The sequence below is a fragment of the Grus americana genome, chromosome 1, assembly GCF_028858705.1.
Source record: "Grus americana isolate bGruAme1 chromosome 1, bGruAme1.mat, whole genome shotgun sequence".
In the NCBI taxonomy this organism is placed as follows: Eukaryota; Metazoa; Chordata; class Aves; order Gruiformes; family Gruidae; genus Grus; species Grus americana.
In genome coordinates, this window is record NC_072852.1 from 102,936,421 (window position 1) to 102,964,399 (window position 27,979).

The window sequence follows — 27,979 nt, forward strand, 5'->3', positions numbered from 1 at the left end:
AGGTGTTTAACTTTGTTGCATTTTAAACTCCAACTTGAGAAGCCCCACCGGTGCCGGCGCTGCCCGACACTTACTCTCCGTGCCTGCCGGTGGCAAGCAGGGCCCTTTTCTACCCCCTCAGCCCCAAACCCTCCTGCCCCCTTGCTGGAGGCGCATCCAAACCGGCACCGAGGGGCGAAGGCGACACCCGTGCCCCATCCCTGGGCGGCGAGGGCGGCGGGCGCTGCAGCCTTGCACACGCCGCACCAGGAAGCCGTGGGCGGGCGTGAGGTGATTTATGAAGCCGAGCCCCCACCCGCCGCTCGGCCTTCCTCCCGCGCCCCGGCGGGGAGTGAGCGTCTCGGCAGCCCTGCGGCAGGAACCAGGCACCCATGGCTCGGCGCTGAGCCGCCTGCCTCCTCCCTGCCTCCTCCCTGCCTCCTCCCTGCCTCAGGGCCGCTTACCCACAGAAGCCACAGGTATCCCGGGGCACCGGAGAAGGAAGTGAAGCGGCCCGGGCTTGTGCTCGTGTTTTTTTGGGGAGGCAGCGGGCAGGAAGGACAGGGGCGCGGCGGCGGGCGCTGTTCCCCTGACCGTGTCCCCCTCTCCTCCCGGCCCAGGAGCTACAGAAAGATGACGTGCCTGCCCGTCGTCCCGCCGGCGCTGGCGTTGAGGAGGTGGCTGGGGTTTGGGCTCTACGTGATGCTCTGCCTTAGTTTAGGTAAGCAGGAGCAGCCAGCGTGGGAGTGCGGGAGGGGCGTGTGGCACCCGGTCTGCTGTCCAGGGCTGAGGCTGGGCCGGGGTTTGTGGTGCTGGCTTGATGACCATGGCGGTGAGTGCTGAGGACTCGAGAGCTCTCAGCTCCCCAAGCTGGTCACGCTGGGCTGTGGGCTCCCAGAAGGGCCAGGTCATCACCCGTCCCAGCTGAGGTGAGAGGAGGGAGGGTGGTTTTGGGGTGGCTGACATCTGTGGAAAGCACATGGCGTGGCCCCTCGGGCTTCAGCTGTGGTGGCAGGGCGGTTTCTGCAGTTTTTTGGATCGCTAAAAGTGAGTGCGTGGTGGGAAAGACAGGGCAGGGCGGCGGGTTGGAGGGCTCTCCGCCGCCTGGGCAGCGCAGCACACAGCGAGTGCTTTCTCCAACAACACAAATTCCTGTCAGAGAACTGCAAGGGCTGTCCCCTGTTCTTCTCTGAGGACCTGCTGCAAAGCTTGCTGAAGTCCACAGGTCCCCCCTGACCTCAAGAGGCTTAGGATGAGTCTTCTCAAATGTGTGAAATGTTAACCTTGAAACCACACAAAACTCACTTCTCAGCTGGGATTCGTTGTGAATGCAAAACAGGTTGTGCTTTTTGGCAATTTTAGTGTTTCATTGCAGCTAATGATACTCTGGAACAGACCTGTGCTGAACTGAGGCTTTGATTAAAAACCAAGTGATACAAAATTAGGTTTTCACACTGATGTTATAAAACTGGGAGATATTTGATGCTGAGTTTCATTTTGAATTTCAGTCTCAGAATCTTAAAACAAAACTCAGAGAATTTAACAGGGACTGAATTGCAGAGCTCACTTGTAAAGAAAGTCACCACCTCAAAGGCCGTTTGTGACATCTCTGCTCCCCTACCTTCCTCTGGTCTTCTTCCCCTAACTCTGCGCTTGTGAAGCACGTGTCAAGCACAGATGTATTTTGTCCGTACTGCAATGGGCAAACAATCAGTCATGTGCAGAACTGTTTCTCTCTCCATACTGTAAGAGCTTGTGGTATGTTATTAATGTAATTATGAGCATTTGGTAATTAGCCAGTCATGTAGTTTCTCGGAAAAGGATACTGGTTCCAAGACCGAAGACAGGCAATACTTGGATATACAGTCTGATGCATGCTAATATCCAGTACTAGAAACAGGAGTTTGATAATAGAAAACTAGGTGTTCCTATAGTTTTCTTGGTTTCTATATGGCTTACTAAGGGAATGATAGTTTATCCTGCTTTCCATCTTTCCATCTGTTTCTTTAGGCCCCTGCTTGTAAAGTTTGAATCCCCTGCCCGGTTTCAACTGAGTTTGAAAGGGAGGCAGAGCTGGCAGAAATGTGGCATCCTTGCCCACTGCATGGAAGCCCCTGGGTAGTCACAGGCAGCACCCAAACAGCCAGAGCCTGCGCTGCCCCTCCTGGTGCCCAGCCGACAGAAAGGGCAGGAGGCAGCTGCGAAGGGGCTGTAAGGAGTGTGGTGGCACAGAGGGCTTGGGAATGGGCTGGGAGGCGAGGGACAAGGTGCCCGGGCTGGGAGACACAAGGCACAAATCCATATGCCAGCAGGGTTTGGTCATCCTGTTGCTGAGAAGACTTACTTTTCCAAATCTGAGCGATTACAAAATTCTGGAGTTTAATTCTGCAAGAGGTGGAGTGGGGAAAAAAGCGCTTTTTAAAAAGCATTATATCATCTGTTAGGGCATAATTGTTAGATGCTTCCCACACAACAAGTCTGTGGAAGTCCTGGTGCCTTGGTAGTGGGTTGCCTGGCAGGCTGACAAGGACAGCACATCTGATGCGCTTTCTTTCTCCTTCTGTATGCACGTGTACACACCCAGCTACCCTTCTCTCCAAAAAGAGGTATTCCTACGTTAGTGCCCCTTGAAAATACATGCTACAGTGCCCACAAACAAGTGTTTTTAAAAGCTTTACTGGGACTTGTCGGTGATGCCTTCCCTAGGACACCCACAGGGGTCACCAGGACCAACTTCTGACCTTGTCATGGCAAAATGGTGAAGCCCAGAAAGGGAGTCTGCCACGGCCCTGCCAGTGACTTCCCACACATGGCTGAGTCACCAAGGCTAGCATTTACAGAACTAACCTCATGTGGGACTGGTTATGACCACATCAAGGCACAGCTGGTGCTCTCTGTATGCCCTACATGAGTGAAATAGTAATATAGGGAATGCCAGGCTGAATTTTTACGTCGTAGCAGAAGAAGGTTTTAAGAAAGTCTTAATTAAAAAGGATCATTTGAAGGTTGTGTTTGGTAGGAAAGTGGGTATGCCCAAGTTGTGTAAATACATTTGTTTGCCCTTGAATTGAACTTCGCTACTCTGGGGTTCACCTAAGGTGACCCACTGAAATGTCAGTATAATTTACAGCTGCTTTTGAGATGTCATCTGCTGCTGGAGACACTGATGTGCATGAACACCCTGCTGTCTCAGCACAGTGGAAAAGTGGCAGAACAGCCTTGATTACAGCCTTGATTACAGCACAAACTTATTTATTTACAGTCTGAACGCATTGCCGGTATCTCCATGGGCTTGTTTTTCTCCTGCCATTGCACCTTCATACCTACCTACGAGTATCAGGACGTTCTCAGTCCCAGTTTGTTGTATTAGGAAAATGTTGCTGGCAGTGTTCAAGGCCAAATTGGATGAGGCTTTGGGCAACCTGGTCTAGGTGGAGGGTGTCCCTGCCCATAGCAGGGGGGTTGGAACTAGATGATCTTTGAGATCCCTTCCAACCCAAACCATTCTGTGATTCTATGAAGTCACCCAGTATGACCTTTCCCTGCCCTGTGTGCAAACGTAGCGTAGGCACTGGTTGCAGGGCCCTTGCGAGCCCAGTTTTTGTCCGTGGACTATTCCTTTTAGGCTTCCCTGGAGTCTTTTCAACTGACTGGGGACAATCTAGTTCTTGGTTTCTTCCCAGTGGTGAAATTTTTTGGGAAGTTTTCAGGAAAATCCCTACAGAATTTCTGAGTTATTGGGAGACTTGGGAGGGCGGGAACAGCCACTTCCCTCCGCATTGTGAGAGAGCGCTGGCTCACAAGTAACTCACTCTGGGAATCCCCTCTTGCACGTTACTGCCAATAAAGAGCTCGGAGTGGAGCTGGGTTTTAGAATGGGACAAAGAGGGTTGAGAACAAGAAAGATTCCATTTCATGGCCACACCCAAATATTGAAGTGTCTAGCAATGAGGTTTAAGGTGCTTTGCGTCTAATTTCTGTCCCAGCTCCAGTATGAGTTGTGCCGAGGGTGGATTTCATGATGGAGATGGCAGAAATTTTTCTTCACGTACCAGATTTGCCCACTTGATCATTGGATGCAAATTGAGTTTCTGTCTTATTGCTCTTGCTGCCTTCAGCTGTTTTTTTTTCATTTCTTTTTTTGGATGAGTTTCTGTCTCCTCCTGTTCCAGACATGCAGAAAAGAAATGTCTTTGGTTCAAAACATGATCAGCGGAACTAAGGAACTCTTTTTCTGTCTGTGTCTCTGTCCAGAGTGAAACCTGATGTAACAGCTTGCTTGGAGAAACAGAAACCCAACTAAAGGCTCCTGCTTTTGCTTATAGACCCTGTTTTACCTATTCTGTTGTGGTTTTGGTTTGTTTTAAATGAAAGAGTTCTTTAGAAGAAACACAGAAAATTGAGCATAGATAAGCAACATTCTTACAGTCAAAATACAGTTATATGCCTGCCTACTGAGTTTGTAAAGCTACTGGTTGAACATTCCTTTCCCCAACATTATCTCCTTTTTCCAGTTAGATCAGAATGAACCCAGATAACTCCCGTGAGCTCACATTACTCTGAGGGCAACAGCTTTTTTGCATTTCTTGGATCACTGAGGCATTTGTAACCTTTTTGCAATGTGAATGTCAGACATTCCTACATTTAAACATGCAAAGTTTGGGGCTCAAGGTTTTACACACTGCGGTAGGTTACCAGCAGAAGTTGTCACCCTGTACGCCCTCACACCTTTCTTGCTCGTTGCTGTCTCAATTCTGAGTTATAAGCGTGGTTTAATGGGTGTAATTAATCTGACATAAATGAAGGCTGCTACTGACAGAGTTATCCCCCTGCCTCGCTTGCAATGAGTTAGTTTTTTGTGGGGGTCAGCCCGCTCTGTTCAGTGCCAGTTTGCTTTTACACCCAACGCTGTGTACCCCGGAGGGGGATGCAGATAGGCAGCACAGCTGAGGGGGCCAAACGGGTCATTGCCACCGAAAGGTGCAATCTTGCTCCTCTCTCCTGTGCTTCTGGCTACGCTATCCTCCTCTCCTTTGCACTGGTTGTGTGGTGGCGTAGTGAACCAGCCTCTGGAGAGCCCTGCAAGGAAAGCAGTGGGAGCACCTGGGGTTGGAAGGGAAAGGGGAGTCAGATCCCCTCTGCTCGTGTGGGGAAGGGGTGAGATCAATGCCAGTTTGTCATCTGGCTGCTCCCTGAAGTTGTGCCAGCCTGGAGGATAATTTCCATGTTCAGAGAAACTCTTCTTCCTCTTAAACATGTGCTTCCTACTATAAGCGCTGTGCACATGTAGATGTGGTATTTTTCATGAGCTGGCAAAGCAAATGTGCTGAACGCAATGAAGTCTGTTTGCTTGGCAAAAGGAGGCCAGTTTGGGTTTTAAATAGATGAACTTTATGTTTAATTGTAGCTCTTCTGTCCCCTTGGAGGGACATCACCATCAGGAGTCTCAGGAGGTCATTTCAGAATATGTAAATCTTTCCCAACACGGAAATGCCACAGGCTTTGCTTCTGCTTTTTCACTGTTATGCTTTTAAAATATCATTGGTCCCAGGGGACTCCCTGGCTGAAAATAAAAGTGCTGACTGCTGGGTAATAGTGGCAACTCTAGCTATACTGCGCTCAGAAGACATTCGCCTTTTGGCGAGCCCAGAATGCTACCGTATCATATAAAAAGTTGTTAGAAAAGACCATCGAGGCAAGTCTCTTTGTGCACTACTGCTCTCGCCATAGCAGGTACCCTCAGGTGTAGTTTTAAAAGCCCAGCAGACAAGGATTTCATCCCTGCGCCGGGGGAAGCGCTTCAGTCTGAACAGACCTCACTGTCAGACAGACACTGCTTCCTACCAGCCGAGAGAGCTCCTTCCCCGTGCCGCCCTGCCCTGCTCCCCGCCGGTGCCTCCAGCAGCCCCTGCCCAACTCTTATTTCGCTCTCTCTGTGGCTTCTGCAGCTTTCAGTCACCTCTGGACCACTTTGGTCTCGTTTCGTTAGTCATCCTTCAGTTAATTACCATTTGCCATGCTGCACTCTTATGTAGGGCTGTTTAATTTCTCCTCCAGCCAGTCCTCCAGCTGTGGGGTTATTGTCAAGGTTGTCATCTGCAGAGTGTTCGTGAGCTAGTGCCTGAGCAGGGGCCAGGTTTTTATAACAAGATAATGGCTGGCAGGCCTGTAGCGTTGTTAGCTGCACTGGTGAATATTGCTATGGCTGTGGGCAAGTACTTCAGAAGGAAAAAAAAAAGGAAAAAAATTTGTAATTTTTCTAATTTTGAGTGGGCTTATGTGAGAGAGATCACACTTGATTTTCCTGGTTACTGGGCACTTTCACCTTCTATTAGGTTCAAGAGTGGGCTGGCTACTTGGCGAGCACATGACATTTAGCAAGCACTGAAGAAAACCATGGCCTTAAGCAGTGAGGAGGACCTCAACTTCAAAAGCTGTGCTGCAAGGACAGCAGTATGCATGGCAGTGGTACTGGAGGAATTAGGAAAATTATCTGAGAGCATCTTCAGCTGGGAGATAAATATAGAGGAAGTACAAAGTGATCCAGTCAGCAAGGGACAGAGTCTGCAGGGGAAAAAATTAACAAACTTATTTTCGTCTTTGTGTGCGACAAATCTCCCCCAAAGGCCTGTCTTACACAACTGCCACATCTAGTTTCTGCCCCAAACTGGGAAATTGTAAGAGTGCTGAGCCAGTTTCAGGAATTTGATCTTGAAAGGAACCAAAATATGCAAATCCCCCAAGGACATCCACTTTTAGTGTTTCCCCTGCTCTTTTTTTATTCCAGTGGGGTCACCCACTCCCCATGCTGGGAAGGGAGAAAGGGAGAAGGTTCAGAAAGACCCTTCCCTTTGCTCCTTTTCCAAAACCAAAGACGTCCTTCTGTCCCCATCACCGGTGTCCCTGCCGCTATGCAGCACGGGAGATAAGCAAGCCTTCCTTCCTCTCCTCCCCAAGCAACACCCATGCGAAGGGCTCCGCAGCAAAGGGGAAGATCTTAAGACGTGATATTTTCCCCATCCCACCCCCAAGGACTTTGGCATCTCATCTCCAGCTCCTTGCTTGGATCTGACCTTCTGGCTAGTGCCAAGATTAGACATTTGCCAACTGAATTGCAAAGAGTTGCAATCTTACTCATGTTATAAACAAAGCAGACTGGACATACCCAGGCGGTGGGCTCGTCCCAGCATGGGGAAATGGTGACTCAGAAAGCAGTAGATCTTTATCTCAAGAAGTATTGAAACACAAGCTGGACATGGCTGGAGCAAGAGGGAGGGTGGCTGGAGCTCCCCCAGTGCTGCAGCAAGCACCTTTACCAAAGTATTTCAGATTCCCTTTCGTCTTCTCAGTTGCTCATTGCCAATCGTGGAACTTTTTCATGATTAATGGAGTTTCCTTCCCTTTGAAGAGAGGTTTTTGACAGGGTAGTGACTCAGTAACAGCGCTTCCTTTCATTCCCCGTCTGGCTGGGTTGCCTTGCTGGCTTTCGTGGCAAAAAGGCAATCAGGGGGGCACGAATCTGCTTTCTGGTGAGCAGTGATTAAGGCTGGTGAAAGCAGAGTCTTCAGTCTGCAACCTGCAAAGGAAACCGTAGTCAGAGGGAGGGCTTCAGCAGGAGTACTGCGTGTCTAAGTAACTGGGACCACATCGGACACCAGCATGTGTTGAGAGCGCTCTGTGAACCGCTCTAAAATGAGCGGTACCTACGGTACATCACTGCTTATCAAAGTATGCTCAGGGAGACAAATAAGATCGATAATTTCATTTGTCATCAATAGGGCTTCAAGATAACATGCTGCTGAGAAAAATAAAGGGGGATTAGTGCACACCTGCAAAGATGGGCTGTCTTTCTCTCTATAGACACAGGAAGGTGTCTTATGGTTTTCACAGCTGCTTCATGATTTCAAGGATTTCTTAAAATCCACTGAAGGCTTTTCATGTGAAACGAAATAACATTAAAACGGAATGAAGGCTGCTGAAGGAGCAAGTCAAGCACCAAAACCCCATGGGGATATTATAATCATTGCCAAATCACATAGTATAGAGCTGGGTGAGGCAAGGTTACTGTTTTGTTTAGGAGCAATGTGGCAGTGTGAAGATGGGAAGTGCATGAAGCCACGTAAGGGGTGCCGTGTCCTTGCTATACTGCTCTGAGCAGGGTGCCCCAAGGTTGCAGCGGAGAAGCAAGCAGAGCTGAACTTTTAGAAAAACCTCTTTAAACTGTTTCCCTACCTCAGGCAAGCCATGACATCATTGTAAACTAGGATTAATCCCATCACTTAACGGCCGTGGGCACACTTGACTAGTGTGAGTGGGTACAGGGAAGCGAGACTGGGTGGAACCGCTGCCAAATGAAGTGCGTTGCTGTTTTTCTTTGGGACGCCTTCTCTTCTGCACCTCTCTCTCACCACATTTGGGATGAGTAAGGGAACATGACTTCGCAAGAGGTCACTGTGACATGAATGAAGCAAACTGGGTTTGCAACTGCTTTGCTTTGCCACAGCAGCCTAGAGCAGCTGAAGGGTAGCAGCAGGCCTGTGGTTTGTGACCGGAAAGTTGGGCTTGGGGTTGTGCGAAGGAAAAGGGCCGCTCCTCCTGTCTCTGCGTGCCGAGACCTCCCTTTGCATGCCTCCACTTGCTGAAGTGGAGCCTGGGTAGAAGGAGCCCAGGAAGCTTGCCAGGCACTCGTGCCCGGCTTTGTATGCAGTCACAGACTCCTTAAAGAGGATGGCCAGCAGGGCCTGCCAGCACCCACTTTCCTCTGTTTCATCCCATCTTTCTTATTGCACGGGGTGCCTACAGCAAAACGCAGAGGAATGCAGTGTTTTAATGCGCTGCTAAAACACCACAATGTCTCCACACAGAAGTCATCTGGGCATCTAATGGGGTCTTTTCTGTGATCAGTCCATTCACAGGAGTCTGTCGCAACACTGATTTAAATACAAAGCATTTCTTCATATAATCCAGTGCAGCACAGGACATTTGCTGAATTTTAACTCCATGGAAAGCTTTGGTAGAATCTGATTCCTCACTGGTAAAATCACCTGAGATAAAGAAAAGACAAAGGGGAAGTGTCTAGTCCTTTAAAGACTCAGCTTTTCAAAATTTCTCAGTTTTTTCAAAGGATTATCTGTCTTGCTCGGAAACCCCCATAAAATACTGCGTTGTCCTCAAAGGATAAATCCTGCAAGTTTGGGGCGAATGTGCTATTCACAGAAAATGAGGGCCCCGAGCTGCAGAATTACCCGGGGACTGTTGGGTGTGATTCCCACACTGACCCCAGGGGATGGCCACCAGGAGAAAGCTCCAGCTCTGCAAGATGTATTTTCGTCAGCTGGCCCAGCCCCAGTTACCAGAAGTGCCCCTGCCTCACCAGGAGATGATGTGCACCTCTTCCCAGAGCTGCCCCAAGCTCCTTTTTCCAGCCCACACACAGGCTGAGAGCAAGAAGGTGTTGGTGCCCCGGCAGAGCCGGAGTCCCAGGTGCATGGTCCTAGGCAAAGTCAGTGATGCCAGTAATTTAAGAATAGAAAGACCAGCTGTTGTTGCAAAGGTAAATAAGGAACCTTATGGGGGGCAGGGAGGGGAAGGCAATGCAAGGCTGTTTTGACCCTCCTGGTTTTGGAGGGCCACTGACAATTTGCCTCAGAGCTTTTTGCATGATTGTTGGTCAAAAAAGTGTGCAGATGCACTGTCTTACTTGCTGCTTATGCAGGGGCAAAGGTCTCCAGGCCCACCAAGAAGGACCTTTCTGTTCACGTGCGTTGCTTTGTGGGTTGCGTACAAAGCAAAGTAACACAAGGTAAGACCAAAAAAAGGCAAAGCAGTTCGCAATGGCAGAGAAATAGAGAATGGAGGGAAAAGAAAATGGCTTTGGGAATGGCTTTGCTTCACCAGGAATTATCTGCAGGTTTCCAACAGTTCAATGCCACTTCTCTAGAGTGTTGCATGGCCTTTTACTGCCTTTTACAGACAAATATCTCTGCAGAACTTCTGTCCCAGAGGCAATCTACTCTCCCGTACTACCTGACTGTAGGCATGGTCAGGATAACCAAGCTTTCTGTGGCTGGGGAATTTATGAAACACGGCTTGGGCCAGGAGTGAAGGAAATAGGGATGTGGGCTCAGCAGCTCTCCTGCTTGCTGACTCGTGGACCGAACAAGAAAGGGCGGTTTTCCTCTACACTCATTTTTCTGTTCTAATTAGCCCTGTCATGTGGGGCATCTGTGACACAGGCATAGTTTGAATGAAACATGTTTTTCCGCCGGGGGAACAGAAAGTCATCCCTTTCATTTGGTCTGTGTTGCCACACGCCAGGGGCACTCAGTGACAGAGCGACATGCGTGCAGAGCAAGGGAGTGAGTGAGCTTCAGGTAGGTAGGAAGAGGAGGGATTTTCTTTTTCTAGAAAAGTCATTAAAAATTATTTCCATGGTGGATACCTCCCCCACAGCCTGGTTACGGAGAGCATTCAGCACAGAAATGGGACAGAACTGAATTTTCATTTTTGCTTTGCAGTTCACCTTTAAAGTGAAAGGGGACTTTTGGGGGGCTGAATGACTCTTCGTGGACTTTGGTTCCTTCAGGCTTGCAGCATTCAGGTTGCAGTTTCAAGGGTGCAGAGCCTTTTAAGGGTAGATGTGACATCAGCAGGAGTTTCCAGCCCCTGCACATGTACTGCCAAGGAGGTTTTTGTTCTCCTTTTGGTTGCAAAGGAGACTCTTAGGGGCAAGGCACAGAGAACCTCATGCAACTCATGATGCGATGTCACCCTGACATTTATCTACGCCTACTCTTCCCCTATTGCTGCAAAAGAAAATAGAAAATTACGTTTATCAGGCTCCAGAATCCCAAAGTTTGACTTGCTGCTCTTGTCAGTCTCTCCAGCAATAGCAAGAGCTGAACTGTGAGAACAAACAAAGATGTGGTCAAGGGGAAAAAACACACACGCGCACAGAGTGGCGTACACACACACAAGCATGCGGACACGCAGGAGGAGGAATGTCAAAAATCACAGCCTCAAGTGGGCTGCTTTTAAGGTGAACAGAAGGAAATGTTTTTTCACATAGCATGTAATCAAACCATGTAAGTCATCGTCACAGGATGCTGTGGAAGCCAAAAATATATATGCATTCCTGAAAGGGCAACAACTCTTCCTGAAGGGTAGGTCTAACAGTAGTGATTAAACTGCCAGTGACAAGAAATCCCTAAATTCATGACTGCCAGAGGTTGGCAGGGCATGGCAGTTCTTACCTTGTGGGGTGTGGAAGAACTGGTATTTCTACCATTTTGCTACCAGTTGCTGGCTGACACAGGTCAGCGGGCTGAGTGGGCTCCTGGTCTGCCCCAGTCTGGTTGTCAGAGTCTGCGATGCATTATAAAGAGAAGTACAGGTACTGGGGGGGGGAGGGGGGAAATTGGGTTTGAATATTTCCCTTTGGAAAACCAATGAGGTGGCTGAGTGGAGGGACACCAGTTAAATGAGAAGTTGCTCATTTAATTATGTATTCTATTTTATTTAATTAATGTTAAAACATTCCATAGTGTTGCCAGGACCTCCCTCCCTGGTATTTTTCACTGTTTCCTACAGATTTAATGTAATGTGTGCAAGTGGGATAGGGGTAGGTATGCCACAGGGGACAGGGGGTGAAACCTTGTTTCATGTTCTGTCCCAGGCTCCCTGTCTGGGCTTGATTTCTGCAAGCAGCTCCCAGTGGTGCTCCAAGACCCAGCTGTGCTGGGGCACTGGCTGAGCATCCGCTTGTCTCCCTCCAGCACTGGCAGCACTTCATCGGGGTGTGCCGCTGGACAGAGGTCAGTACACCGCAGGGGTTGTGCCGCCAGTTATGTGACAGCATCTCGAGGGTCTGTGAGTCACCACTAAGCAAATGAGCCCTGGCAGGCAGCAAGGTTGTCGCTGTTTTGGACACTTCAGCTGAATCCAAATGTCACAGCATCCCAGTCATGCCCCTGAACACTGCGCTTGGTGCCTGTGTACAGCATGGCTGCAGTTAGGCATTGGCTGTGACGATAATGTGTGAGCCAGCATCAGCCAGACTTTGCTGGGGGTGGGTGGCAGTTCTTAGGCTCAGCTTTGTCAAGCGTTCAGTTCATGCTTCAGGCAGAGACTTTGCACGTGGAGTCTCACCTCCACCGATGGGTGATGCTGCACTCTCCACATCAATGACACACCGCCTGATCAGGACTTTCCTGCTTTCTCTCTCAGACATGTTTACTGATATCTGTTCTGCAGGGAAGGAAGAGGGAATTTGAATCTTCTCTGTCCTGAGGCCAGCTATTTCCTTGTTTTTGTGCTCTGAGTCAACTGAGTGCAAGATTGGTATCCCCCTCAGACTACTGGAGACGGGTGCTAAAGTAGTGAGGCTGAGGCAAGCAGGGCAAACATAAAGCAACCCGACCTTCTGGACTAACAAAGCAGGGTGCGCAGGGATAAGCATCGTCCTGAAGGTTGCACAAACCCAGGCGAAAGCCCAACCATCTGCCCTGACCTTGCTGCACCACAGGACCGTGCGTCAGTACCGTGTCACTCTTCCACCAACAGCAGGAGCTCCTTGCTAGGCTGCTCCCTCACATGTCAGGTCCTGGCCCTTGCAAGCAGCTACCCACTGGAAAGAGGAAGGGGAGTGGGAAAGCAGGTCACAGAAACGACGTGCATAGAAGTCACAGTGCAAAGCAGGGGGATTACTGCTAACCCGGTCAGAGCTGTACCTAATTTCCCCTTTGCGAGTACCTCAGCTTGTTATTGCAGGCACATGCCTGTATACTAGGTATGGCACCAACACGGTTACTGGACAGGAGTTGGGGAATGCCTGTGCTGGTTTGCACGCAATCCCAAGAGACAGCCATGGGTCTTTGTAAATAGAAATTTGTTTTAGCTAGACTACACAAAATCGTTCATTTGCTAACACTAGGAGGCTGATGACAGTGTGGCTGTAACCTTTGTTTATCATTGTAGGGTTGCTTCTAGTTTCTGGGATCTTGAACAGTTTGTTGTGTTTTTTTTTTCTTTCACAAAAAAAACTTAAAAAAAAACCAACCAAAAAACCCCAAACAAACCCCCAAACTAATAGTCCATTGTGGCCCTGTTTGGCATGCAAGGAACCCACCAGTGACACAAACTTTCCAAAGACTGAGCTCTGAAAAGGGAGAGCAGAGGAGATAGCAGTTTGGGCATGTATGTTTTTATCCATTTACATGAATAATGGCAATTCTTTACTCCGAGGTGGGGTTTTTTTAAGGGGCCAGCAAAATTTCTGTTCAGGCAGGTAACTCTCCTGCCTTTGGCTTCAGTTATCGATGTAGAAATCCTTGTGTGCCCACTAGTGCAGGATCCTAAGTAGGACTGGAACATCCTGTAAAAGGCATTGCCAAGGTAGGCCTCCCCTCAGTGCAGAGCTGAAGTTGTAAACAGCTTGGCGGGTGATGAAGTACATTAGCGGGTGCAGACAGAGCCGAATGAGGTGAGCTCTATGCAGCAGGTCCTGGCACAAGGCTGTATCACTGTCTCACTGACTTTTGTTTGCCCCCCACCTACAGGCTATGCGCTGGAGAAGGAAGTCAAAAGCAAAGTGGGGGAAAAAGTTGGCCTGCCTTGCTGTCATGAAATTCCCAGTTCGGAAAGCCTACATAATTACCGGGTCTACTGGCAGAAGAACACCACGGAGGTAGTGCTTGCCTATGCAGAGGGGAAGATGATCTCCAAGCACGAGCGGTATGAAAACCGGACACAGATGGACTCCAGGAACCTCACTCTGTGGATCTCAGCCGTGGAAATCCTGGACAATGGCTCTTACCAGTGTGTAGTTCAGCACCTCAAATCTTCACAGAACCCAGTTGTTGTGTGTGATGAGCGTGTCACCTTCACTGTTATAGGTAGGTGGATTGCCTCCTGACACCTGAGGCTTTTTCGGTGCCAGCCTCTGGGAGTAAGAGACACTCCTCCAAGCTTTAGTCATAGTGTAGCAGATAGACTTCAATTAAGAAGCCTAAAGAGTGCTGGAAGGTATGTTAAGGCCCCTGTATTTCCATTCCAGAAGCCTCCCTCCTTACTTTTCCAAAGCTACACCAGGTACAGAAAATTCTCCTTTCCCACCACCAGCCCACTATCCTCACCTTGATGCCCCCTCCCACTTGGGCAAGGACCCCTCCCAGGACACCTCCCCAGGTGCCACTGCTGGTGGGTGCCCTAGGCCACCTCTGCCCCCTGCTGTCTTTTGGGCAAAGCAGAGACCAAGCCCTTGGTGCACGGGAAGCACCCAAGTCGAAAAAGGAATGGGGTGGCATTGCTTCTCTGCGGCCACAGCAGCATCCTAGCATTGCATCCAGCCTCTCCAAGGGGGGACTGGCCAGCTCACCGGCTGCAGCTCCACAACCTAAGGCTGAAGTCAGCTGGAGGTTTGAGGCTTTTTACCTTAAAGAAACAACCCAAGTTCCTTTGCTCAAAACGAATCTGAATCTTTTCTTGGAGGCAACAAAAAGTTCCGTTGACATTATTTTCCATTTCCACCACTGTTTTTGTGGCGGTTGGTTTCAGCCAAAGGCAGAGATACTGGTAACATATATAAATATATACATACATTTGAATACCTTTAGCAGCAGAGAGTTCCAGGAATCTTCCAGACAAGCCAGTGAGCGAGCATTTCCCATCTGGAATGACATTCATCAGCAAAAAAAACCCAAGCTCTTGAGGTTTGGCCATTGCCGGCCTGTCTGAGAGCATGGTGGGCATATGTACAAGGAGACAAATTTAGTGATCTTTCTGGGAACTGATATGAAAAAAGGGAAGTGCACTGCCAGCACCCTCTCTCGCCATGAGGGCTGAGGAGTCAACTGCTTGAAAAATGTGAAACAACAGATCTCTTTATTTCCCCGCAAATACTCCAGTTTCTTTCCTTCCAGAAATCTCCTTGCTCTCTTAACAGGCCAGATATAATAATTGTGGTAGACTTCTGCTCCCTTTGGAAAAGTGGGATCAGTTATTGTGGGGATCAGGAAAGGGAAATCTCCCCTTGCTCCTGCTGGAATTCGGCTGCCCTGAGAGGTGGAAAGGTGTCACTCACTGGTGACTGATCAGGGAGCCTCAGCGAAGCCGTCTGGGAGGTTTGAAAGGACTTTCCAGAATAGATGTCAGTGCCATATTGCTCAACAGAGAGTGGACCTGGAAGGAAATCCGTGTCTCTCCTTATCTGCCACTGGTCAGTTATGCAATGATGTTGAGTGTTTCTTCCACTAGTTACCAGTTACTTGCTAGCCTAGACCATGGGTTCGTGGTCAGCAGAAGCCACGGAAGACATGCTACAACCGCAAGGCTACCTGCCTTGTGTAGATCCCAGCAGTCATGTGGTCAAACGGTGAGTCAGGCAGGGAGCAATCGCAGACAAAACCTTAGCTGCTCTAAAAAGGGTCATTTGGCACTGAGTTGAGCAAGCTGCTATAGCTCTCTGCTTGGTGTTGCCATGGCTGGGGCTAGTGCCTGAGGGGGTGGGCAGGCTACGGACCTACAGCTGGCAGGGGTGGGAGGGAGAATTTGGTCCCTTTGGCAGCAGTGGTGTTTGTGTGACTTACACCCACCAGGAAGCCACGTGCCGAGTTTCTTTTTCTGACTGATGCTTCTCTTGCTAAAGATGTGGTCCCACGGAGATTTTTCCAGTTGGACAGTTGCCTTAAATAGTTCCTTTGCTACCCCTTGCCTTCTCCTTCTCACCCTGGGCTGTTTATTGCAACCCATAGGCATCCTCAGTTGTACCAAGGCAACTGTTTACAGTAACACGGTGAAACAGATTGGCAAAGGGAAGCAAGCTAAAAATGGCACCACCTCTCTTCTTCTTCTTCACTGATATTAGTCCTCTCATCCATTTCAACATGCAGCCTCACAAACATTTACAGTAATACATTTGATTGAGCGGGAAGGCATGGAACAAGCTGTGTGGGTGGGAAAACTCTGAAAACCAGCTTTGGCGATGAGAAAAAGTCCAGTGAGAACTGGAAGTCCAGCGGTCTGGGAGGACCTGTGTATTGCTATGCAGTTTTGCAAAAACTAGTATGACTGAGTCTTGCTTCCAGCGGGGCCTTCTGGAGGGGCTCTCATGCAGATAACATAATTCAGTCTCTTGCTGGCCATCCTGGCTGAGATGCCAATATGTGACTCACCTCTCTTCCCACCAGAGATGGGCCCTCTGTGAGCGTCTGGCTGGGAAGTGACTAATCAGGGAGGGGAAAGGAAATTGTCTGCCATTGCCTGTAATACAGATTTTTTTTTTATTCAGTCCTGTATTTTTCCTACCTGTTTTATGATTCCTTCAGTTGTTCCACAAACTGGTGTATGTAGAGAGAAATGGCGGCATTGGAGAGGTGGGGTCATGAAGTCTGTGTACTGACCGGGGAGAAGAAGCAGCAAAGGCCAAGGCCATATCCAGTCAAGGCTGTGGGGAGAATGCTAAGGCACAAGAAAGACCAAACAGATTATGACAGAGGAAGAATACGCTGTGGGGGAGTCTTTGCTTTGACCGTGGGTGATCAGGACTGCGGCTCTCGCTGTAATCTGACAGAATGGTAACTCAATCTTTCTTGCTTCAGCTGACTTCAGTAAGCCGAACATAACAGCAGAAGTATCCACTAATACTTGTGAATCAACTGAGATGGTGGTAACATGTTCTTCTCATGGAGGTTTCCCCAAACCCAAAATGTCTGGAGCCCTCAACAACAAGTCCGTGGTGTGGAATGCCAGCTGTGTGTCCGAGTCCAGCCTCAGCCCGTACAACATCACTGGCAAACTGTTGCTCAACATGACCAAAGACGTCAGCATCACTTGCTCCATTGAATACAATGACTTTGCCAAGTCCACCACTTTGCTTCTGAGTAGGTTTTATTAATAGTTTGTGTTACAAAACCATTTTGTTGAAGCTCCTGAGTTGCCTCTCTGAGACAGTGGTAGATTTTGTGTATCTGTTCATGCCAGGATCACCCAGTGATCCTGCCTGTGAGCTGCACACCAAAATATTTCAAAGGATGTAAGACAGCAGGGGTGGGAGAGGAGAGTTATGAGAGTGACTGACAAGCAGAGATGGTTCTGGCTTCCTGCTGCTCTACCGTGAGTCACAGCGGGGCTGACAGGGCAGCTGGATCCTGTTGTGATCTGGTGATGTCAGCCTCGGTGGCTCCCGCAGGTCGGCGTTGCCACCATTCAGTGCCCCTCTGTACCTGCACGGTCTCACTGCCAGTTGCGTGACACAGACCTGGTATTCGAATGGAGGGACTTGAAAAATGTGTGTGCCTTAAAAGTCACAGGTTGCACTTAAAAAGAATTTCCTCATTTAACAAGTATGTTTGTTCCTGCTTCAGTGACAGAAACTGTCAGCTGGGGTCTAGATAAAATTCTGCTTTCATACACATATTTAAGATAGGGTTAACTCATATGGAAAAAAATTCCATCACTGTGCGTGGCTTAAAAGTGATAACATAATAGATAAGTCTGTGCTTTGAAAAGCTTGAGGCACAAGTGGAAACAGCATGAGGGAAAGCAGCACACTACAGTCCAGATGTTTTGCAGTAGAAGGGGATTTGCAAGAAAATTCTTAATGCCAAAAGGATTTTTTTAATTTTTTTTTAATGTTGTTACCAAAATTATTCTGAAATGTCTCTGGGTCTGATGTTTTCACTGCAGAGATAAGGGCACCTTCAAGGGAAGCTAGAAAAGCACTATTTTTCCTAGGGAATGATACCTTATTCATCAAGGTACCTTATTCATCAGTCTTCCTAAAATCAAAGGGGCTCGTGAGGAGAGGTGCCAGTCAGCTTCAGGACGAATGCCAGAAACTAGTGCTTTATGAATATTGGTTATTGCTGCATGTAGTGTATAATGTCCCTAGAGATGGTAATAGAAGAAGGTTATGAATATCATATTACATAGAAAAGGAGAGCAACAAAAAAAGTAATAATAGTAATACACTGTTGTCACACAGATTCTCAGAGGAGGGTGCAATCACCAGTGACAACAGCAGTCACAAAGCCCCTGCTTTTTGATTTTTAAGATGTGGAACCACTCCCATTTTCGTATGATGGAAATGGTCCTCCAATCAAGTCTTTCACAAACACGGAGTTCCAGACAGAATACAGCCTCTGGTAAACGTAGGAGGCAAACCCTATGGTGGAGGGAAAGATTGTACAGCAGATCAGGCTAGTCTCTTAGAAGCTGAATGTTGCTTAATTGGGCCAGATGGTGAAAATCGTAAGATCTGTGAACATGCACCAAGTCTGTCCCTCCTGTTGAATTAGGGTTGTCCCATACTGTACAAGAACAGCCTGACTCTAATGTCCAAGTGGCAGAAAGGTCATCTCCAGTGGTGAAAAGCCAAAGGCTCCAGATCCACTGAAACTGAACGCTGCCACAATGCTCTTTTACTGTCATGCAGAAACAAGTCTATTCTGGTCTATTTAATGCATCATTCTCCATCACCTGTGAATTCAGAAGGAAAAAAATTAGGCATAAATCTGGTGAAAACAGTAAGAAAAACTGCAGAGTACCTTTGAGAATGGAAGTTTTCTAGATACAGACTCAGACTTTTCCACCAAGCCTAACCAGTTTCTTTAAAAACAGATTATGTGTTTTTAAATATTGATTGTTTCAGTCCTGTTCTGGACAAACATCCAGCATTTCAGATCCTGTAGATGTGTTAAAAATTTCAGCACATAGCAAATGTGGGGGAATGGAAGAAATTTAGGTGTCAGCTTTGTTTGTTTTTTGAATAGGTAAATTTTCAGGCTGAGTATCTGAGTGAGAATTTGCTCAGAACCACCAAAATTCATGCACTTGCTCTTACATGAAAACTCTAATATGTTGTTGGGCCCTTTATTTATGTTTTATTTCTTCTGTCTCAGGAAAAACAAATTACTGTGTTGTCCCTACTGTGCCTCCATCTTATAATGTCATTACTGCTTCAAGTATCATCATCATCATCTTCTTTTTGGCTATCACCCTACTAGCAAGATACCTCCCAAGGCATGGTAAGTGTAGTTCCTTTTTCAAGAAACAGTCTCTTACTGCTTATGGAGTTTCTATGTAAAATACACATTTATAGAAACTGTACTGACACACTAGGTATTTTTGTACCTTCTTCTCATTTCCTTTTTTTTCTTTTTTTCCATGCAGCCTCTACTGTCAAAATCTAAGTCCAGCTCAGGACTTTCCTATATTTTGTGTGCAGGCAACAGTAGGGTTTAGGTTTGAGAGTGAAGGGGTGATGGGGAGTTCTCACAGTGGACCAGAATGTTTCCAAAATCAGGCATATACAGAATTGAAGAGATTCACAAGGGGCCATTTTTATGTATTAAGATGCTTGAAGATGCCAAGAATCTTGGTTATCATGATAGATACAGCTGAGCACTGACAGTTTCAAAATGGGATCTCTCTACACACCCTACTTTAGACAATCCCTCAGAAAAGTCACAGAGCCAAAGTTACAAAAATACATAGTGCTAGGGCCACAGAAAAGACTTCAGCATAGCAATGTCCCACTTTTAGGAGAACCCCAGTCATGAGAGATGGATTTGTCTTCTTTGTGTGGCCCAAAATGGCACAGGTGAGGTGCCTTGTCCCACCCTATGAAGTCTTCAGTAGCTCCAGACATGTCTCCAGGAGTTTTTCAATGGCAAAGGGGACGTCAAGCATCTCAGGGTTAGCTGGCAGCTGAGTTGATTTTTTTGTTGTTGTGGCTCAAAGAAATCTCATCTTTTAGCTGTTGCTCCTAATCATGGGTAAGTTGAGCTAGCCAGAAAGGTCCTGAAGATGTGGTAGACATCTAATGGCAGCTAGGCATCCAGCCAGTATTGAAAGTCAACAGCAGTAGATGTCCTATCCACACCCTGTTAGCAGCATTGAAAAGCAGTCCTGGAGAAAGACAGCAGGCCTTGCAACGTGTTATAAATATCACCCAATCAAGTTCTGTGAGATCACCGGAGAAGTCAAGTCTGGAGACAACAATCCCACACTGAGAGAGCTCTATGTTCAGCCCACTTAAACCGAAAGCCACCAGTCTGATCATCTTAGTTCATCACGATTGCTGTGATATCCCCTGTCAGAAAGAGGTTACTTGCTAGGCAGCAGGGACTCAGTTCATTTAGGGACACTTGTAATTTTGCTATGCTTGTGTCTTCTGCTACCTCTATTTCAACTTTGGACAAGTCCACACCCAAGTCAGAGGTGTGGAGGTAGCATTACTATTTTTCTTTTCCCCTCCTCACCAATCACATTCTTTTAAAAACCTATGTGACCACTGAGTCAGGCTGGGCTAATTTTCTTTTTGGTGCTTTATCACAAAGAAAGGAAGTTCTGGAAGGCAGTGACTCTTGGCTACACCTGTGCCCCTCCTCATTTTCCACCCATGTGCCCCTATGACACCAGTGCTGGTTCTCCCCTGCGGTTCCCTGGGGCTATGTCAATGGGAAAGCAGCAAGCAGGTTGAAACCAGTAAAATCACAGCTGATCACAGCCTGTGCTGTTAGCTGCATGGACAATGACCTTCTAATTATAGAAGAAAATGAACTGGAATGGGAAGATTTGGCTCTGAACATATTATAGACTGGAAATTAAAAGGTTCCTTACCATTACATTAGTAATATTCTGGAGCATTCTGAGATAGCCTTTTATATAGAAACCAAATTGCTTTTAAAGTAGATGTAAAAAGCATACCAATATGGTAGAATGTGATCACCTGCAGCAGATTGGGACATGGCTGCATAAGCTGGAATTTCCCTTTCAGTCCCGTTTTCCTAATATGCACAGGGAGTAGATTTGCTGAGTCAGGTGGTGCTATTTTGTACAGCCGCTTTCCAGACCAGGCCTATACTGTAAGAAACTGAAGCTAGAGTTTCAATCTAACTTCCCAGTTTGTACAGTTGATGCATTTCGGTGCTGCTGTGCATTGCCACCTGTCTGGGAAGGGAAAATATCTGTCCTAAGAGTGCTTCCTGCTGGTGTTGCTCCAGGACACCTTTCAAGAGCTATTGTGGGAGTTCAGAATAAGTCTGAGAGTACCTCCGTTGTTCTGGTATACGGAAAACTGAGTCGGGAGCTGCCTTGATGCTAAAAGTGGTTTCTGAGCTCAAAAAGCCATGCTTCAAAGAGCTGAAGTGTGGGAGGAAAGAATAGAAAGATAGAGCAAAACGGAAATAAGAGTTCTCAGATGCATGATTGTGGTGGTGACCAAAACATGTAGATACTTTGTTGAGGTTCACAACCGCCTGCTCTGAGGAGCTCGCAGCCTAACTTGCTTATCTTCACGGTAATTTAAGAATGGAAACTCTAGATTTATTTTTTTTCTGGCTCTTCAATTAATTTAACACAAAGAACCAAGATTACAACATGGATCCTAAGCTATTTAAGTGACCTCTTATCTTGGTCTAAAGTTTGTGCAAGTACAAGTTGCTGTCATAATACAGAGAGATTCAGCTTGAATTATTAAAGCAAAAGTCATTCATAGATGCTCGGATACTAAGGGGACCTGCTTAATCTGAACTCCTTTTAAAGCACTGACAGAGTTGGTTGGCTGGTTCTAACACCGGCATTCTTTCCCTCGCTTGGTAAACTGCATTTAGTGACACGTAACTTTTACCATTATCTCTCTTCTGACCTTAGCATGTAGCGATCTGTCTTTGTGCCAGGCTGAGGTCCTAGCCCTGTGCTAGTGAGAACTGTTTTATCCATATGACACTATATAGGTAACATTTATATATAAGAGCTTTCTATCAGACCAGACTATGGCTATGGGCCAGCCATATTCAGATGTACTGCAGGGATGAGTCCAGCCAAGGAAAAACAGAAGTAACTAGACCTAAGAGAGTTCTTTTTCTTTAATTTCTTCTCTCCTCTCTCCCCACTCTCAGTTATACTTTACTTTGTTGAAGAAGACATTTGTATTCAGCACTTTCATGTCTTCTGGAATTCCAAATACTAATGAGACATCTTCTTTTTCAGTCTGTTCTCACTGTTGTAAGCCTCAGGATTCAGTGGAAGAGGGCGTGAAAGAATGTACGAAGCTACCCCTGAGCTCTAAAGGGACATCTAAAACATCATCTCTATGACCAGATCGTATTTGCAGGTAGTTGTCTTCACCATTCTTCTCTTGGCAAAATAGATTCTCAAATACTATTAGATTCTTGTGCAATGTTAGCTCGCAAAACCATGTATGGCTTTTAATATGAGTGTGTGCTGTCCTTTAGGGTAAATAAAAGTGGTAGGGCCCTATTGCCAATCAGACACATGGTGTTTCCTGGTCAGGTAACTAGAGGAATGATGCTCTTGTTGCTTTATGGGGCATTTCTTTGTTTGGGTTATTTCAAATTTCTAGAAATTTATCTAGTGAAAAAAGTGAGAGGACTGAATTTCCTGGGCTGCTAAGCTGCTTTCTCCATAGAATGGGCCCTGCATGGGTGGCATGAGCCACGTGCCTGATCTGATGCATAAACATGGGAACGTCACTGATGATAGAAATGATGGGTGGTGAGGGAGAGGTGAACGACGAGAGAATGACTCCAGCTTTCCCAGTAAGATTAGCAACACCAGTCCACTGCTGAGATATCTCCATTCCCTTCAGCAGCTGGAGGAATGGAGGAGGAAAAGGTTCCCCTCTAAGAGTGGCCCAGGAAACACTCATATTTTAAAAGGAGTTACTTTTGAAAATCAAGTGTTGTAAAGGATGGGCTGGGGAAGTCTAGCTTACGAAGTTTTTATGACTACAAAGCATTATATTCTTTTTGGCTTGAAAGCTCAGCTGTGTTCAGGGCTGTGTCCTCCAAAAATACATTTTTCAAGTCAAGAGACTTAAGGAAAGATTAGCAGCTAACTGTTCTTATTCACATCATTATCCAGGTGACTGCATTTCCTGCTCTCACCGCAGCATGCTGAATTGCCAGGGTAATGCTGTAGAGTAACAGCTGTAGAGTCCTAGAAGTCATGAATTTGTCACGCTGTGCATTGCAGTAATCTAAAAGCTTAACATTTTTGATATGGAAAGGAGGGGAAACTATCATTCAGGCCACTGGTCTCATTTCCAAACTTGACCACCCACTCATGTTTTCCTCTGGGGAAGGCCCTATCTGGAACAGATACTAGAGCCTTGGTTAGCATGAATTCTGGGGGGTTTTGTGATGGGAGGAGCGGGAGTTCACCTACTGAATAAATCCATTCTGCCACATTCCTCTTTTGTTGTAGAAGTTTGCCAGGCTTTTTCTGTAAGTGGCTGGTGTTTCACAACTCCAGCGCCTGGACTGGCTGCTGTCTGCGGACAGGGATGGAAGCTGTGCGAATGCATTGCTTCCTTAGTGGCTGACCGTCATCTCGTAACTGTGTGATGCACTGAGCCATGTCCTATTGCTCCTTAAATAGGGTAGCGCATTCATCAGTCATCCTCGCATTGCAGAGGGGTGGCACCTCTGTACGGTCCAAAGGTTTTCACAGTATGTGTTGAGCCAGTCTGTAGCTCGCTGTAGCGCCTGCTTTGAGCTGTGTATCTCTGAACAGCCCTGTCTATACTGTAGCAGGAGCCCTCTTGTGGAGGGCTATCGCAGGTGATCCCTGTTTGTTTCAGCTCTGCAACGTTCTGGCTTACATTCAGGATTAAGAAGAAGGGCAGGGGGGAAGTCAGTAAAATCTTTTCTCTGTGTCCCTCAGGTTTCTTACCCTGTGTATTCTGCACTGCAGTCCCCACTCTTCGTTGTACAGCAATGCTTATTGCGGTGACCCTTTGGCGCTCTGAAAGGGGGTGACAGCAGTAGAAAACTCCGCTCAAGAAGACTGACAACATAATCTTGTGTGAATGAATACAAACCCCCACCTATGCCACAGAAGCTGTGGGGTGGTCTCGTTACAATGGGGTCGCTGGGCTTCCGATTGGGGCGACCCTCCACGTTCCTGCAACGGGGCAGAAGAAAGTCGTCAGCATGCTGCTGCTCCAGCACACAGTTCCAGAGTTTGGGATCCTCTGGCTTTGATGCCGCCACTATGAAAATGAGGGGGCCTGCAAAGGCCTAGCAGGTAGCCTATGCCCACCTACCCCTTTGGTAATGCAGAGCTGGCCTTTGGGAGACCCCAGACCCTGACACAGAATCTGAACTCAGGCTGTGCCTCCATGTTGCGACTGGAAGCAGCTAAAACTTCTTTTATCGTCAGCCTCGCACAGGTATCTGCCAGTACTATTCTTTGTGCTGGAGGACTTTGGATTTGGACTTGACCGTGACAGAAACGTGTCCCTTCTCCCCTAAAGAGGAAACAATGCACATACTTTTCATGAAAAAGCACCTCGAGGTGGGACTATATGCCTCGTGCTTATTTTCAGTGCGATGAGACTTTTTAGGAAATGATACATACTGATGGCACACCTAACAGGTAACTAATATTGCTTATCTACAGCAGTGGCAGAAGTTCTCGTAACCTTTCTCTCCTGAAAGGATGGCCTCACCAACCTAGGTACCACAGTACAGCTCCTCCATTAATTATTAAATTACTCAGCGATCCAGGGCACATCTGACACAGCACAGCCCACTGGTGGTGGTGCGTGTGAGCACACACATGCGCACATCTCTGTGCGTACACACGTACCGGCTTTTACACGCATTCCTTCCTACCCGCGCTTGTCATAAAGCCCTGTTTAAATTTCTGTAACACTCAGTGGTTATCTCACATGTATCTACTGTGATGAAATATAACTCAGGGCCTTGCTTCATAAATATAGGTCTGCTTGTTTGTACATTTGCCTAGGAATACTTGTTAGGGTAGGCTCTGCAAATTCTTGGGAGTCTCTCACAGCAACATAGGGATTTACTTTGCGTTGAAGACTGCTGCTTTCTGCCAGCATTCTCTCTACCCAGCCAGGACTTGAAGGAAGTTCCCCACAGCATGCTAACATTGGATAGGACTCATGATCTGAGTGATATTCTTGCCTACTGTGTAGGAAAAAGTGGTTTCTCATTTTAAGGGGAAAAGAGGAAAAAGTCCCGAGCCCCAACAAGCTTCCTAAGCAAGTCTGCATAGTAACCTAACTCAACCCTGCCCTGAGTTTGACAGGTTTTTTTGCTTTTGCTGTGTCCCACTGCAGTCCGTACCCATTTCCCTACTGCTTTGTCCACGTGTGTAGTTAGCAGGGCAGGCCAAAGTCTGAAAGCACCATGCCGTCCTCTTTGTGGGATGTTTCGTTGCTTGAGTTATCTTGCTGGGACACAGCAAAGAAAAATTCCATCCATTTCACTTTTTTCTAGCAGGCACATATTGGGAGAGAAACTGCTGGAGGAAATAGTAGCACTAAAAGTGGTTTATAGAGGAGTGACCTATGAGATGCTAAGGGATCAAGTCACTAATGAAAAATTAGACACTGCTCCCCTCCTGCTCCTGCACAGTCATGCTACCCCATCAGCTTTTTTTACTGCTTTCCCATTGCATAAAGTGAAATGGGAACTTCAGCACATTCTTATGGAGGGTTTTTTTTGACAGAGAAAAGGAGGTAAGGTGGGTGATAAAGAAACAATACTCTTTGCACTTGTGCATATTAGTTGCAAGCAGAACACAGCTGGCGCAGAAAGCAGTTTTATCAAAAAGCAGCCTGACCTTATTGCAGGACTTGGTGTATGGGCAATGGTGTCTCATATTTACGACGTTTCCTTTTCCTTCAGTCTGTGTTTGTTCTTTCCAGCACAATCTACTGACTTCTTGCAGACTCGACACCCTCTTTTTTGTATTTATTTTGCTCATTTTCAACATTGTGTTTCCTTCCCTGCTATAACCATGATGCATTACCACCTTACCAACCACACCACAGCTCTGACAGTTGTACCGGCACGTTTTCCCCCTGACTATCCCATGCTCTACGTCTGCTCCTGACTGATGACTGCACAGCATTCTGGAAAAGGGGTTGTCTTTTTCAATATGCCAAATCTTTCCACACCACCACTGACTCCTGTGACACTTTAAGTAACTCCTTCTAAAGGAAACAAATATTTTCACTGACAAATATATCTAGCATCAGTTTGGTTTTATATTCTTGATGGGCGGGTTATTTGGTTTATTTTTTTTTCCTTAAGCACTTATACCATGAATCGTGTTTTCTATTGCCTTATGCTGTATTCAGTGAATTGCACACAAATGGTTTCTGTGAGACCTTTTCAGCTTAATACCTGGGTCGTTGTACCAAGTGAACTGCTCTGTTTATCACAGGTATTTTGTATATAACATTTTTTCCCAGGGTTCCTCCTTTAATGGTATTAAAAAATAAATAATAAAATCCATTTCCTTTCTTCAGTAATAAAAGATGCCTGTTGTATGTGCTGGCAAGCAGTAGAGACTTTCAATTATTCATGTGAGCCCCAGCCACCATTTCGCGGCTGCTAAAAACACAGGCTGTGTAGCATCACGGTAGGTGATGCAGCTGGTTGACAAAGCCAGCATCAAGACACAGCTCTGGTTGGCGTGCTCAATGGCAATGACAACATAGCACTTGAGTACCCAGTTTGTAACTTCCACATAGCTCATGTCTGTCAATTTGCCAGGGATTAACTGAGCAGTACAGCTACGGTGTTCAACACTGAGTTTGCAACAGGTCTTCCTTCTCCCTCCCAAAAAGGGAGGTTCTCTGCAAAAGCAAAAATCCAGTGTAAGACATCCTCACTGTATCCCTGCTACTTGCATTACCTACTCTGAAAGCAGAGGACCGATATCTTCAGTGCTGTGCTTTTCCTGGGAGGGGGGGCAGAGTGGGGGTGAGAAGAATCCCTTACAGTTGCATTTAAAAAATAAGCTCTGAACTGACTCTTCGCTCCCTGTTAGGAGAGTGACTTTGAATACAAGAAATGAGGAAGTGCAGGAAACTAAATTCAGCAGGAAACGGAGCAAGAAATGGCTGCTAATCTTCAGCAGAGATGGAAATCTCTGCTTCCCCTTGCTAATGTGCAGTATAGGGACATCTAGCAGCCCTTCCTTCCTTCCCTGAAGAGAAAATCCACACAACTGCTACACCTTGGTTCTGCCTACTCTCCCATGGAAGAACATCCCTGCATCAATGGTCAGAGACACAAGAAAATGCGTATCCTTTAGACATCACATCAACCAACCACTAAAATAGGAGTAGAGAAAGAGTGAGCAACACCACAGCTAAATAGCATCAGAACTGTTGTGTGGGCTATTGGGTGGGGATGCAACAGCAAAAGAAAAAGAGGGAAGAAAAAGATAAAGCATTGCTGTATAACCACAATGGCAAAAATGTGACTGAGAAAGGCCTGCAATTTTGTTTCCTGGGGGGGGCAAAGGACACCACCACTACTGTCACCAATATATGCAGAGCTTGAAACAGGAAGGGGGAGAGACATAGCTATAGCTCTGCTTATTCAGATCCTTCACTTACACATAGAAAAGGAAAATCAAAGCTGGCTGATGACAACCCTGAAACACACGTATTTCTTCAATGGAAAAATGAACTACGCTGAGGTGTTTTAAAAATAAAATGCTTGTTTCAGAAGTCAGAAGACACAACACCTTCTTGGAAGCAAGCTGAGCCAAAAAAAAATCTGCTTTGGGTGGGTGGAATACGCTCTGTGGAATCGACTGTTCATATTTCAATCACCAGTAATCAGCTGTAACAGAGGAACGCATTCACCCAGAACAGACTGACTACTCTTTTCTTGTGGGAAGGAGAGCCAACCCCCCCCCACCCCGCCTGGATGCAATTCTTTTTGACAGGAGGAAAAAAAACTCCAACAAAAAAAGGGGACCAGAATCCCGACCTTCTGCTTTGAGGGAAATGGCGATGGGGCACCTGGCCCTTCTGGGTACCGCCTGTTTATTACATTACTTCAGCCCTACCCACAGGTAACAGCTGTGACCTAACAGTTGATCTCTGGTACAAAATAATAAACAGAGCTGGCACTCTCCTGCCTCTTGTCTTTGTTACTGCCTGGATAGTGGAATGTCTGACACCGCCACCAGACTTCACTGCTCGCTG

At 46.9% G+C, this 27,979-nt stretch overlaps 1 protein-coding gene across 1 annotated transcript; it reads left to right on the forward strand.

Moving 5' to 3' along the window:
- Window positions 1-236: 236 nt before the first annotated feature.
- LOC129212883 (T-lymphocyte activation antigen CD80-like) lies at window positions 237-27,944 on the forward strand. Its single transcript, XM_054842063.1, has 7 exons — window positions 237-458; window positions 600-700; window positions 13,536-13,871; window positions 16,575-16,856; window positions 18,876-19,001; window positions 21,970-22,093; window positions 23,665-27,944. The coding sequence occupies exons 2-6, from the start codon at window positions 613-615 to the stop codon at window positions 22,074-22,076; spliced, it is 939 nt and encodes a 312-aa protein (XP_054698038.1). The 5' UTR covers window positions 237-458; window positions 600-612; the 3' UTR covers window positions 22,077-22,093; window positions 23,665-27,944.
- The last annotated feature ends 35 nt before the right edge of the window (window positions 27,945-27,979 follow it).

Bases quoted from the DNA above. Each gene is read 5' to 3' on its own strand.
- LOC129212883 (XM_054842063.1), top strand. From the start codon at position 613: ATGACGTGCCTGCCCGTCGTCCCGCCGGCGCTGGCGTTGAGGAGGTGG. The intron at 16,857-18,875 runs GTAGGTTTTATT...CTTCTGTCTCAG, and splicing joins GTCCACCACTTTGCTTCTGA to GAAAAACAAATTACTGTGTT. The intron at 19,002-21,969 runs GTAAGTGTAGTT...CTTCTTTTTCAG, and splicing joins AAGATACCTCCCAAGGCATG to TCTGTTCTCACTGTTGTAAG.